The sequence below is a fragment of the Vicia villosa genome, linkage group LG5 (assembly GCF_029867415.1).
Source record: "Vicia villosa cultivar HV-30 ecotype Madison, WI linkage group LG5, Vvil1.0, whole genome shotgun sequence".
NCBI classification, from domain to species: Eukaryota; Viridiplantae; Streptophyta; class Magnoliopsida; order Fabales; family Fabaceae; genus Vicia; species Vicia villosa.
Genome location: NC_081184.1, coordinates 38,492,625 through 38,507,992, shown reverse-complemented (window position 1 = coordinate 38,507,992; position 15,368 = coordinate 38,492,625). Strand labels below are relative to the sequence as shown.

General features: G+C 31.8%; 1 protein-coding gene across 1 annotated transcript; it reads right to left on the bottom strand.

Annotated features, from left to right (window-relative positions):
- Positions 1-7,774: 7,774 nt before the first annotated feature.
- Positions 7,775-8,242, bottom strand: LOC131604538 (repetitive proline-rich cell wall protein 2-like). Its single transcript, XM_058876969.1, has one exon. The coding sequence runs from the start codon at positions 8,240-8,242 to the stop codon at positions 7,775-7,777; it is 468 nt and encodes a 155-aa protein (XP_058732952.1).
- Positions 8,243-15,368: the final 7,126 nt, after the last annotated feature.

The window sequence follows — 15,368 nt, the reverse complement described above, 5'->3', positions numbered from 1 at the left end:
CCATTTTCCTTTATCATACACCTTTCTAAACTCATTGATCTACTATTTAGAGTTATGACCATCATTAGTAACGGTCTTTATTAACTCAGTAACTTTCATGATTTCTTTGCAATCAAGGGTTTCTTCACCTAGCTCCCTTTCAGCTTCAGTTCTTCTTTGAAGACTTTTGAATACTTGTTTCATAATGGAATGACACATTATAAAAGTAAGCAGAGAATACACTCACATGAAATATCTTCCCTCCAACCTTTCTCCTTAAGGTGGACACAATGTTTTGGACATTTTCTTTAACACATGTCTCATATTCACATGTTTGAACAAGTCATCTATTCACTTCAGACTTGTCAAGTCTGAAGTTTGAAACTTAGTTACTAACATGTCATACCTGTTGTCTGGCACATCCTAGTTGACATCTTCATTACCAACTATTGTGATATCCCTGGGCAATTGATTTTTCCTCCAAAGTTTAATGGAACTACTTCAACCATACTTTGAAATAACATTTTAAACATTATTTGCTTTTAACACTATGAATGTGTTGTCAATTTTGTCTTAAACAATAAGGATACTGTTGGATCACGATTTTAACAAGTTTGCCACCGAAGAAATTACCGGGTCGAGTCGCGGATTGGTACGCTTTCTTTAAGACGTTTCGCGGTACTGCCAAAATTATGCAAAGCAGCTCTTAATAACCATGACGCCTCCAGGATAAAACAGCCCAGTTCTATACTATACGATTACTACTTGCACAGTAGATAATCGGTCTAGAAATACACCCTCAGATGGTACTAGGACCATTCAAATATGGTATAAATACCATCTTAGTATCTGGAATAACAACCAGTCATAGTAATTTCTCAAACCAAGAGAAATTTCAATAATTCTCTAAAGAGAATCCAAGAAAAAAAATTATACTTGAGAATTTCTCAACTCAAACGAGGAGAAATTAACAATATTCTCTAAGGAGAATTCAAGAAAGTACTCGGAAAATTCAATGAGTAGAAAGAAAGGGGGAGAAGTTGGCGCTTCGACAATTCGAAAGACGCGGAGTTATGAGAGTGAGGAAGGAAAAACTCAAAATAAGTTTTTGGTGTGTTTTGGAATGAAACAAGTGACTTCCTTATATAATGAAGTAAACTAGCCAAGATTTCTAATCTAAGCAATGTGGGACTAACGAGTTTTTTCAACTAACAAATGTGGGACTTTAACTTAATGAACTTTTTTAATTCATCTCACTATATTGGAATATATACATAATATTCCAACAATCCCCCACTTGAATTTAAAAAAGTGTTTCAGAAGTAACGTCAAACGTTTTTAAGATTGTGCATAAGCAAAGGTGTCTACGACTTGAACCTTTGCGTAGCAAGTAGGATTCCGATTCAACAAGAGTGACACTATTGTCTTGAACTCTATCTCAGACATCAGACCCGCCCGCAACCTTTTCTTAAGGTGTATTCTTAATAGCCCGTGCTTTAATGGCCCTGCACGTGTATCCCGGTTTAGTGAAGGCTCTAGGAATTCTGCCTCGAAATTCCATAGGAACCGGCCTCAGTTCCACAATCACATAGGTGAGTCTATCAAGAGTACTCCTGTAGCCTAGGTACTCCCTCATACAGAGTATAAATCTCATTAAGAGTTTCTATTATCTCATCCTCTTATTACTTCAGGATTCATACTTCTTTTATTTACTCTAGCATGATCGCCTCATATTACTCACAACTTGTTATTACCCATTGAACCTATTTCTTGGGATCTCTAGTCATTTAGGTCGGGTTACCATCATGAGCAACTCATTTATGTATAGGCATTAGTCCCATCTTTTTGGATGTATTATGGACTTTCTCTCTAGCTAATCCTTTCGTCAAAGGATCTGCTAAGTTTTCATCAGTGCGTACATGATCCACTCTTACAGCTCCTTTAGAGATACAATCTCTAAAGGCGTTGTGCTTTCTTCTTATTTGACGTCTTTTACCATTATAATAACGGTTCTCAATTTTTGCAATAGCCGCGGTACTATCGCAGTGGATCAATACAACTGACATAGGTTTTTCCCATAAGGGAATCTCAGCTAGCAAGCATCTTAACCAACTTGCTTCTTCACTAGCATTGGCTAATGCGATCATTTCAGACTCCATCATGGACTGAGCCAGGATAGTCTGCTTCTTGGATTTCCAAGATACAACTCCTCCAACTATGTTGAATACATAGCCACTAGTAGCTTTGGAATCACCTGACAAGGTATTCCAATCTGCATCACTGTATCCTTTAAGTACAACAGGAAATTTCTGATAATGTAGGTCGAGATCTATGGTCCTTTTAAGGTACCTCATGACTCTCTCAATAGCTTGTCAGTGTTCGTTACTCGGTATACTCGTAAATATGCATAACAATCTTACTACATATACAATGTCGGGTCTAATACAATCAGTGGCATATTTAAGGCTGCCAATGATGCTCGTATACTTTGTTTGTCTTACACTTTCACAAGTGTTCTTAAAAAATTTCACACTTGGATCATATGGTGTGCATACAGGTTTACAATCAAAGTATTTGTATTTCTTTAAGATCTTTTCCACGTAATGTGATTGATCCAAAGAAATTCCTCGTTCAAATTTTGTGATCTTGATGCCAAGAATCACACTCGCTTTTCCGAGGTCTTTCATATCAAAGTTGTTGCACAACAATGATTTCATAGCATTAACGGAGTGAATGTTTGATTCAAATATGAGTATATCGTCTACCTATAGACATATGATAGTGCAAATGCGATTCTCAGATTTGTAATAAACGCATTTGTCACTTTCATTCACTTTGTACCCATTTGATATTCTTAAGTTATCAAAAATTTCATGCAATTTCTTATGAGCTTGTTTTAATCCATACAAGGACTTATCTAACTTACAGACCTTGTTTTCTTGTCCATGGATCACAAAACCTTCCGGTTGTTCCATATAGATTTCTTCTTCTAAGTCACCATTTAAAAAAGTTGTTTTTACATCCATTTGGTGTACTGTCAAATTATAAATAGCAACAATTGAGATAAGTACCCTAATGAATGTAATTCTAGTGACTGGAGAGTAGGTGTCGAAGAAATCTACATTTTCTCTTTGTCTAAAACCCTTGGCTACAAGACGAGCCTTGTATTTATCAATAAATACATCAGGTTTTAGTTTCTTTTTCAAAATCCATTTACAACCGATTGGTTTGCATCCAGGAGGCAAGTCTACTAAGTGCCACGTCTTGTTAGACTCCAGAGAATCTATCTCATCATTAATAGCTTCTTGCCATAAGTCTGCATCCAGAGATGACAAAGCTTCTTGAAGATTTATTGGATATTCTTCTACATTATAAGCCACATAATCAGGCCCGAGTATTTAGAAACTCTTACTCTTGTACTTTGTCGAAGTTTTGTTTCTACATTGTTTGCTTTCTGTGCTTCTTATCACAGGAATGAGACTCAATTGAGTGCCCCCACTATTTCTCGATTTGAAGGGAAATTTGTCTTCATAGAAATCAACATCATTTGATTCTATGATCACTTTTGCATTTAGGTCATAAAACCTATATGCCTTACTGTTTGCTGCATACCCGATGAGTACACATTCATATGCTCTACTAGCGAGTTTAACTCGTTTTGGCCAGAATTCTGACATAAGCTAGACATCCCCAAGTTCTCAAATAAGACAAGTTTGGTTGTCTTTTCTTTAATATCTCATAAGGATAGATATTATTTTTTGACTTGGGAACTCTATTCAGGACATAACAAACAGTCAATAAAATTTCCCCCACTAGTGAGGTGCAGCACCAGAATTCATCATAATTGCAACAAAAAGTTCAGTAAGAATTCTATTCTTTGTTTCTGCTTTACCATTCATTTCAGGGGAATATGGAGCAGTCATTTCATGTACAATTTCATGTAGTTTATAAAAATTATTAAATAAACTAGAATCATACATACTACCTATCACTACAAATTCTTACTAAATCATTTTCAAATTCTTTACAAAGTTTTTTAACTTATCAATCTCATTCACAAAAATATCATTTACAAAAATATCATTCTTTGTGATGATGGTGTACAAATCTACCCCAATAAATTGACTAAATCTTTCCTTATTTATAAGAAGAAGAAAAAAAACATAAACATGATTCTTTATAATATCAGAAGTATACATGACATTCTTCAAGATTAAAGTCTTTTCATAGGTGGACCTTGTCCCACTTCTCCAATATCGACAACATTAGTGATGTGGACATCTTCTAACAATACTTTCTTATCTTTAGTATTTGTGTATGTTTTAAACGTAACACGATCATAGGAAACACGACGAGAGACGCGTGTGTTTATCCACCAACCATCAGATCCATCAACCATGTTGATTTCAATGATCATATGAATAAATTTTCCATTAGCCAGGTTAACTCGTGCATTACGGGCTACACCAAGTTCAAGCATTACATGCTACATCTCTTAGCCATATGACTTAGTTTTCCACAGTTGAAACAAAAGGAAAACGTCATTTCTTTGAGGTGGTGGTTGTTGTCTAGTTGGAGCAATTGGGGCCATAGAAGGGTTCCCATTCTTAATTCGGTTCACAATATTGCAGTTCTAATTCTATAATGATTTGTCATATGGCTTTAGAACCACACCGAATTTCTTTTTGTTGTTTAAAACAACCAAGACTTTTCTATTTAATCATATCTCTGATATTCTTCTTTAATGAGAATAATCAGTCTCTAAAAAAAATTATTTTATTTTGTAACAAAACATAATTCTTAAAAACTTTCAAACTAGGGGCAGTTTGTCAATAATAAAAGAAATTCAAATTGCTTATAAATACATACCTTCAATGATGATCTTATGAGCAATCTTTTGAAGTTCGTGACTTTGAGTTTCTATGGACCTTTCAACTACCATCTGATACTTCACGTATCTGCTAAAATCATTCTTCTGTTCTCCAGCTTCTTCAAATGTCATACTTGTTTTTCAGAGCCTCTTAAACATATTTTGAAGTATCACAATTACTGTAATAGTCATACAGATCATTTGTGATTCTATTCAGAATGTTATAATCATTCTTTCTATGAGGTGATTTCTTTCCTAAGCTGTAAATTGTTCGCTTTAATCTGTGCAGCAGATTCAGCTTGAACACTATTACGTGTTCCTTTTGATCCTCATATTCTTACAGTTAGTTCGTTCGGTTGATCCAGAAGGAGCAACAAAATGTCCTCGGTCAGAATGTTAGCTATATTTTTCAACATTAAGAAGAAAATCATCATTTGTTTTGCTAACATTTGAAGTGACATCTCTCAAACATGAACAGTTTGTCAAAGAAAGTATCCGCAGAAATACCAATAATTTCTTCAGTAGCCACGGCAATTCGAAACGTCTTAAAATTTTTGGATAACGATTTTAACAAGTTTGCCACCGAAGAAATTACCGGGTCGAGTCGCAGATTGGTACGCTTTCTTTAAGACGTTTCGCGGTACTGCCAAAATTATGCAAAGCAGCTCTTAATAACCACGACGCCTCCAGGATAAAACAACCCAGTTCTATACTATACGATTACTACTTGCACGGTAGATAATCGGTCTAGAAATACACCCTCAGATGGTACTAGGACCATTCAAATATGGTATAAATACCATCTTAGTATCTGGTATAACAACCAGTCATAGTAATTTCTCAAACCAAGAGAAATTTCAATAATTCTCTAAAGAGAATCCAAGAAAAAAAAATTATACTTGAGAATTTCTCAACTCAAACGAGGAGAAATTAACAATATTCTCTAAGGAGAATTTAAGAAAGTACTCAGAAAATTCAACGAGTAGAAAGAAAGGGGGAGAAGTTGGCGCTTCGACAATTCGAAAGACGCGGAGTTATGAGAGTGAGGAAGGAAAAACTCAAAATAAGTTTTTGGCGTGTTTTGGAATGAAACAAGTGACTTCCTTATATAATGAAGTAAACTAGCCAAGATTTCTAATCTAAGCAATGTGGGACTAACGAGTTTTTTCAACTAACAAATGTGGGACTTTAACTTAATGAACTTTTTCAATTCATCTCACTATATTGGAATATATACATAATATTCCAACAGATACGAATGCTATTAATTACTATAAATATTTATTAAAAATTTATTTATTCTTAAAAATATATTTTAAGATACCACTTTTACCTACGGTCACATGCCGTAGCCAAAAAGATAATTTTCTAAGAGAAATAGTAACATACAAAGAGAATTGTAGGTAAAGATATATGCTCGTTGGAAAAACATATACCAACACACAAAAATCTGCTGTTAGTCGCGCTGTATAGTACACGGCCAACATAGCCGCAAGTGATTTACAATTCGACCTCTATCTACAACTAATTAACATATAGTCACGGATTTTGACAGTCACTACAAGTCAATTTTTTTTTAGTGCAAAATACCTAGATTCTATAATAAGGGCCTGGTTGTCTTTGCACAAAGATAACCATAGTGATGTGTATGTAATTTAAATTTATCATCCATCAAAGTTATGTTTGGACAACAATATTCTATTTTTCTTACTTTTCTTATTCAATAACCTAACTGTCAAAAATTCGTGTTGATGGCTGCAACCAATATTGATATAGACAAACGATAACACAACACCTTAACTTTATCAAATAACACAACACCTTAAACAACCACGGTTGCCAGAGATGTGTAATGAATGAAATGAATAATAGCTATACCATTTTTTAACACTTTGCTATTTATTTATAGAAGAAGGTCATTGAACAAACCAATATGCGAAGGTCATATACCACACCCAATTGGCAATATCCCTTTCAACAAATTAATGGTCGTAAATATTTTTTAATTAGTTTTATTATTATCCATTTTCTTATTATTAAATTATTAAATATTTACCAATATGCGAACAGTGGCGGAGCCAGAAATTTTAGGTAGCCTGGGCAAAAACTTTACACCATTGATTATTTATCTGTTTTAATTCACACCCTATTTTTACTAATATTGTCCCTAATTTTGCCCCTGAGTTTGTCTAAAAATCAACTATTAAATTGGGGAGAGTACAAAGAAAATAGGGTTTGAGCCCGGGCGCCTGCCCGGGCTAGCTGAGCCTTGACTCCGCCCCTGCAGGTCATATATCACAACCAATTTTCTTATTTTTAATTAGTTTTATACTTTTATTATTAACTTCTTTGTAATATCTAGACATGCCTTAACAAATTAGAATACCAGACAAATATTTCTTATTAGCTACTTTGTAATATCTAGACATGCCTTTGAATCAAACTAGATGTTATAATAAGAGAGAGACACAAAGTCATTGTAATTATGTCGCCTTAGTCATATGTGAATTGTTATCATAAAAATAGTTATAACTCATTTTTCTTTAAACCAACATGATTCCAACAACTATGTGTTAGGAAGTGCGAAAGAGTATCAAAAGCAACATCTCTCAATGTTAGTCTATCTTTTTACTTAACTATGAAAATTAGGTTTCTAAGACTAAGAATGGGGAAAAACAAGAAATTAAGTTGATCAATTCTTTATGTTGATTAATACTGAGAACACAAAACAACATTTAAACCATGATGCTTTTATTTATAATATAGAGAACAAAAGCACAATTTTCTTTCTGCTTTACACTCACATTCTTGTTTTTGCAATGACATCTTAAACAAAGGATTGAAATGAAGATTACAAGAATATAGATTCCATGCTTTGTAAACCTTATATATTTCTTATTTAGCATACTTCCTTAATAGCATTTTCTAATACGGAGGAGGAGTGTAAACTGGTGGCTGATACCCAACCGGTGGCTTATAAACCGGAGGTTTCTCAACTGGTGCCTTGTATGTTGGAGGCTTTTCAACTGGAGGCTTGTACACAGGAGGCTTTTCTACTGGTGGCTTGTACACCGGAGGTTTCTCAACTGGTGGTTTGTATACTGGTGGCTTTTCTGTAGGTGGCTTGTAAACAGGAGGTTTTTCAACAGGAGGTTTGTAAACAGGAGGTTTCTCAACGGGTGGCTTATACACGGGTGGCTTCTCTACTGGTGGTTTGTATACAGGAGGCTTCTCAACAGGTGGTTTGTAAACAGGAGGTTTCTCTACTGGTGGCTTGTAGATTGGAGGTGTTTTCACCGGTGGTTGATAAATCGGAGGTTTCTCATAGTTGGCAAACCCTTGAGGAATGACAAGAGCAAGAAGGAGTAACACTAGGAAGGTTAAGGAAGCCATGTTAGTGTTTTTGGTGCATGAAACACAAGAGTGACTACTTTCTTTTATAGTAATCATAAGTGTATGTCTCAATCTTTAATCGGTAATGACGTACGTGGCACTTTAATTACTATAAGTCAATATTTCATTGTGAATTTTCAACATTGCAACCTAATATTTTGTTATCATATGGTGGCGAAGTTTGAAATTATGAGTGAATTGGAATGGACAAGTTGCAAAATTTTCCAATAAACCAAGTCACCGACACAGTCAGTCACATATTCCAAAAATGTGTCCTTTCAAAGACTATTATTATCTAACAAAGATTGTCTAAAAATAGCTGAAAATTACTAATAGAGACGTGAAATACAGTCACATACATTACTAAATTTATTTAATTTTATTATATAGATTGAATTTTCCATTTTAAATATCCAAAACGAATTATTGATGTATTGACAGTAATTCTTTTCTACCGACAATATCTTTACCCTATAGAAAATGATACTTTATTGTTTCTTTCACTTTACTTTTTTTCTAATTTTTATATACCCTTTCACTCACTCCTTTGGTTTAGTGAAAATTTTGACTTAAATCTGCGCTGGTAGAAACTTAAGATTTATATATAAAGGATTCAATGACTATTATCGCCGGCACATCTAAGTTTACTTGACTCTTTTGTGCTGTCTCAATCTTCGCTTATAATCTGGTCACTTGCCCTTTCCATAACACAAACCTATTTTTAGTTTTAAAACAAACTAGTAAAGGATTCGTGCATTCGCACGGGTCGCGTAATGTCATTTATCTTTTGTGTGAATATATTAACTTTCTTTTGTCTGTACATGGAGTTTAGGAGTAAAGAAATACACCATTCTATCTTTCTGCTATTGAATTTTGGATAAGTGATTTATTTTACTGTGTAATCACTCGACCCATGCAAATCGGTGCATTCGCACGGATGACTTAATATGATTAGAAATGGTAATTCATGTATATGATAAGTTGGATAGTTATAATTCAAGTTAAATTAAAATAACAAAATATATTCTAAAATTAATTAAATAAATTATAATATGGATTTATTTGAATTAACCACCATTATATTTGGATAATGTGAATAATTAGTAGTCAACTAATATTAAAATATTCAAATCATTTCTTAAATTAAATATAATTATTATAATTAACCTTTATTGTAATTAAATCATTATAGTTAGAGAATTTGAGTAAATATTCTATGTAGCATTTATGCCATATTGAAATGTATTGAAAAGTTACGGCGTATCACAACCCGTTAGTAATTGCGAACAGACCAACTTGGACCGTTTAATCTTAACAGTGAATTAATATTAAAATAATCAAATTATTTCTTAAATTAAATACAATTATTATAATTAATATTTATTGTAATTAATTCATTATAGTTAGAGAATTTGAATAAATGCAGCGTATCGCAACCAATTTGTAATTAACATTTATGATGTTTTATTCTATTGTTTTGAAATGTTAGAGTGTAACCAGTTAATAATTGCGAAAATACCAACTTGAACCGTTTAATCTCCAGCTTAATGCGGATCGAGTTAAAAGGACGGGTCGACCTGCATACTTAGCTCTAATTATAATTAGAGAAGTTAGATAACTATTATTTAAGTTAAATTAAAATAATGAAATAATTTTTAAAATTAAATATAATTATATATTATTAGCATTTATCGTAATTAATCCATTATAGTTAGAGAAGTTGAATAAATATTTTGTGTTGTGTTTTATGTAATTTTCTCTTCCTTTTTTTAATTGCTACTCACAATAATTACAGATAAACAGAGAGAAATTCAGTTAATTTATGGATTTATGTGAACCGAGTTAAACAAGGTTGTTTAACCCGCATACTCTACTCAAATTATATTTGAGTAGTTGGATAATTATTGTTCCAATTAAAATAAAATAATAAAACAAACACATTAAATTGACAATAATTTTCATTAGCTCAAATTTAACAAATTTATCAATTTTAAAAGCATTTACAAAATAATTAATATATTATCATAAATTTCAAATTTGTATCTCACTATGTGTCGTGTATATTTGGTATTTTGATTAATTACACAACAATTATAAACCTGGTAATCATGAGTGTATAATATAAAGGGTACAAAATATAAACACTACAAGAAAATTAGGGTTTTACGATACAAAAATTGCGACAATTACTTGATAACTGTCGTAACTCTAATACAGAGACGCGTATCACGATGGTATACACCTACCATCCTTACATTTAAAAAAAATATTAAATATAACGACGGTTATATAACTACCGCCCTAAAAATCAGTTCGCGACGGTTTAAAAACCGCCCTAAATTATATGTTACGACGGTACATTAACTGTCGCCCACCAAACAAAACAACACATGCCCTGCACCATGAGAAACCCATCATAGGTCACGACGGTGAACCAACCGTCGCGCCCACTTACTTAAAATTTATCAAACTTCACGACGGTGAGCCCACCGTCTCACACATTTACAAAAACTAATAATACAAGAGATAAAAACTAATAATGGATACCACATCGTTTTAAACTGTCGCAAACAACAACGAAAATAAAATTTAAAGATATATTTACGACAGTTCCAACCGTCGGGATATCACATTCACGACAGTTATAAACCGTCGCGAATAAGAACGAAAACAAAAATCAAAGGCATATTTACGACGGTTTTTAACCGCCTCCATTTCTAGTTTAAGTCAGTTCCAACCCGTCGTGAACTAGCGCGACTGTTGGTATGACAGTTTTGGCAACCGTGGGGACACTCGATTCTGCGACGGTACTACAACCGTCGTAGATTGTATATTGAGGCATTTTTTACCGTCGTAATCTGCCAAAATAACCGTCGTAATCTGCCAATTTTCTTGTAGTGAAAGGATACAAAATAATGCTAAAATCTTATCCTAAATTAAAATATTAATATTTTTTTATACAAATTAAAATATTAATATTATTAATTATATTTTAATAGTGTTTGTAATTGCGGTTTAAATATTAAATATTTTTAAAAAAGAACATCATAAATAAATTTGATAGATACAATTATTATTAATATTTTCTCAATTTTTATTTAATGAGACTAAATTTTTTTATGCATTTGATAAAACTTTGTGTTACAAATTAAATAAGACAATTAAAATGAGAAAAAAATAACTGTCTTTTGGTATTTTCGATGTTAAGTCAAAATAAATTTAAAAAATAATATATAAAACAAATAATACTTAATTGATTGAATCAATTTTTATATAAATAAAATGATATTGTGATCTTTAACGTTTAATTTCATTATGATAATGTTTTTATCTTTCTCACAAAAATGAGAAAAATATATATATACAAAATTTAAATCTTAAAATTTGTGTAAATATTATTAATATGAGAAAAAAATTTACATATAAAATAAAAAATTTGTATATTATTAAATGTCAATTTACATATTTCTAACACCAAACTAAAATATATTATTAATATTCCTAATATTTTATTCAATTTACTTGATTGTTTAGATTTTAAATTACAGCAAATTAACAAAATCAGAAATTTAAAGAAGGTCGCAGGGAAGATTCGAAAAGGAAAATGTAACAGAGGAGAAGGAGGAAATAAAGGGTTTAGGGAAAAGAATGAGAAACATTAAACATAAATGAGATATGGAAGAGATAAAATTACGGATCTCGGAAAAAAATTTCTACAGTTCACAATGTCTTGAATCTGAAAAGACAATACTGAAAACAACATACATTTATTTTCATGGATTTGGAAAGAAATTATTAATGACAGGCTAGGGTAATATCATGTTTAGGATATTTTATATTATATAATGTATTTAACTAATTATGATATTTCAGTTATTCAAATAAACTTTTCTTTTACAAATAATTTATTTTTGTTTTATAATATTAAAAGAAAGTTTATAATTCTAGATTAAATTTTTTAAAAAAAATTTATTATAAAATTAATTTGAAAAGATTTCGTTTCGTTTTAATATTCTCTTATTAGTTGTTTTTTAGATTTTTAGGAAGAAGAAGAAGTTGTAGCAAGAGTAAATAAAAATAATTAAACAAATAGATAGGAAATTGATAAAACTTGTATAATGTAAATTTCAAAATAGAAAAAGAAGCAAAAACTCTTACAAATTTTCACGTGACTAAAGAAAAGTTAAATTTTAAAACAAAAACCATCAACATAATATATACATATTGTTTATATTCACATAATGTTAAAATAATTTAATTATATGTTATTGCTATTGGAGGTAAAAAAACAGCAAAAATCGATTTTGCAGGCTAAATGCATCCTTTTATTATTAACATAATAGTATTTTCCAGGCTAAATGCATCCTTTTACTATTATGATAATACAATTAGCGGTCCTTATATTTTCCTGACAAATACTCCTACTTTGGATTTTGTGATTATTGAGTTTACCACCCTTTGTATTCATAAATGCAAATGCAAACGCAAACGCCGATTCACATAATCTTTTGATAGAACTCATTAACGTCGCCTCTTAAGTTTCCAACACAAAACTATTACAGTAATTTACAATTAATAGATTTTTTTTAATAATACATGCGCTTAATTTTAGAATAAATCAATTATAAAAAAATTTGAAATCATACTATATGTCGTATACGAATACTCAAAACATCTTTATAAGTACAAACAGAACAAAGCTCCAACCCTTTCAATTGCTAGCTGTTACTACCAATTAGTCGACAATTACCATGTCAGCTTCTACCAGAAATCAAACAGAGGAGCCCGTGTCCTAGAAACTTATGTTGAATGAAAAGGGTAACAAAGTATTGTTTGTTTTAGTTAAGCCAAAACCTCCAACCTCTTTTGGTGACTGTAATAAAAAAAATCATTCAAATTTTCAGTAATCAATGAATAAATGTATTACTATAACAAATAATGAATTTATTATAAATGATCTGGTTTTTTTTATATCATAACAAATGTCGTCGTTAAAAATAAATATACTATCTTTCCCAAAATACATATATTAAATTTTTTCTGATTATTTAAAAAAATATAATATCGAGGGTGGTTTAGCATGCTCTAAAGAAGAGGGTGGTTTAGGATTTCGAGATTTTAAAGCTTTTAACATGGCCATGGTCGCAAAACAAGGTTTGTCCTTTACTATCGAAGCCAGATGCTCTTGTTCTAGAATTCTCAAAGCAAGGTATTTTCCAAATAACTCTTTCTTTGATTCTTCTCTTGGTTATAATCCGAGCTTTGTTTGGAGGAGTATTTGGAAATCTCGTGAGGTTCTAACTCTAGGATGCAGGTGGAGTATTGGGGATGGTAGTCAGATAAATATTATGCAGGATCCGTGGTTTCGTGGTAGCATTGAAGGTACTTTAAGGGGGCCGCAGAAACAGGATGTTTACCATATGTCTGTTAATAATCTTATGCAGGCCAATGTTAAGCAATGGGATGTTGATATCGTTAGAAATCTCTTCGACGCGTCGGATATGGAAAAAATACTTCAGGTTCCCTTGTTTGAAGAAGTTACAAAAGATAAATTAATTTGGAAGGAGGAGCAGGATGGTGTCTATAGTGTGAGAACGGGTTATAAACTTTGGCACAACACGACTAGAAGTAAGGAGGTGGTGGAAAGTCCAGAAAAGTGGGAGAATGTTTGGAAGATCAAAGCTCCGCCTAGAGTCAAGCATCTTATTTGGCGAATTTGTAAGGGTTGCCTCCCTACTCGTGAAAATCTTAGGAACCGATTTGTGGAGTGCCCGCTTGACTGCCAGTTTTGTACTAGTATAATCGAGGATGAATGGCATCTTTTTCTGAATTGTACGGTTACTAATCAGTGTTGGCGGGCAGCAGGTTTGTCTCATCTTATAGAGCCCCGACTTCATTCCTTTCAGGATATTAAATCTCTTATTTTTGATATCTGTTCGAAGGAAAGCAAAGAAGTCTCAGGAAGATTTGCTGTTATGTTAGATGTTCTTTGGAAAAATAGGAATGATTATGTTTGGCATAATGAGCAAGAAGAAGCGTCAACTTTGGGATTAAAAGCGACTTACTTATGAAATGAATGGTTTCAAGGCCAAGAGAGATTAACTAGCAATGCTCGTCCCAATCATGCTTTAGATTGGAGCCCACCTCCCGTGGGTTGGCTTAAGTGTAACGTTGATGCGGCTTTTAATAATAATAGTGACACTACTAACAGGGGGTGGTGTGTGCGCAATCACTTTGGCAACTTTATATATGCAGGTATAGCATGGGATCCAGGAACTTTGTCCGTCATTGAAGCCGAAGCTTTGGCTCTTAAAGAAGCTATACTTGGTGCTATATCCTCGAATTTGGAGTTTGTGCTTTTCGAAAGTGATTCCCAAATTGTTACACAAGCTGTCCTATCAAATAAAAAGGGTGATTCTGAATTCTGTATTATTATTGAATCAATTTGTAGCTTATTACAGTCATTTGTAAAGTTTGTCAAACGTCAAGCGAATTCGGTTGCTCATTCTCTTGCGAGGGTGATTAATGAAAGTCGTTGAGTTTGTTTTGTTCAAAAAAAAAAGTTTTATTATTGTGCATTAAAAATTTTAAAGAAGGAACAAAACCATTATATTAGTTTTAATTAGGAAATGAAAATAAATATGATAGGCATTTACTTTCGATTTAAAAGTAAAATATATATAAAGAAAAGATATAATTGAAGAGCATTTATATAAATTTATTTCAAAATAAAAAGAATGAATTTGATTGAGAGAATAAAACTACCATTAATATTAGTTCAACTTCTGTTTTTAGATTTTAAAATATAAACTAGTAAAGGACCCGTGCGCCCGCACGGGTCACGTAAAGTCGATATAAACAATAAATAAATATATAACGATGGTTAATAAATATATATATATATATATATATATATATATATATATATATATATATATATATATATATATATATATATATATATATATATATATATATAAAAGATACACAAATTAAAAATAAAAAATAATTGAAATTATAATTGTCAAATAAATATTAATTTAATCTAGTTAGAAATATATAGTTTAGTAGAAAAAATAAATAAAATAATTAAGTAGTCATCTACCCGTGCGTTCGCACACATTAT

Bases quoted from the DNA above. Each gene is read 5' to 3' on its own strand.
- LOC131604538 (XM_058876969.1), bottom strand. From the start codon at position 8,242: ATGGCTTCCTTAACCTTCCTAGTGTTACTCCTTCTTGCTCTTGTCATT.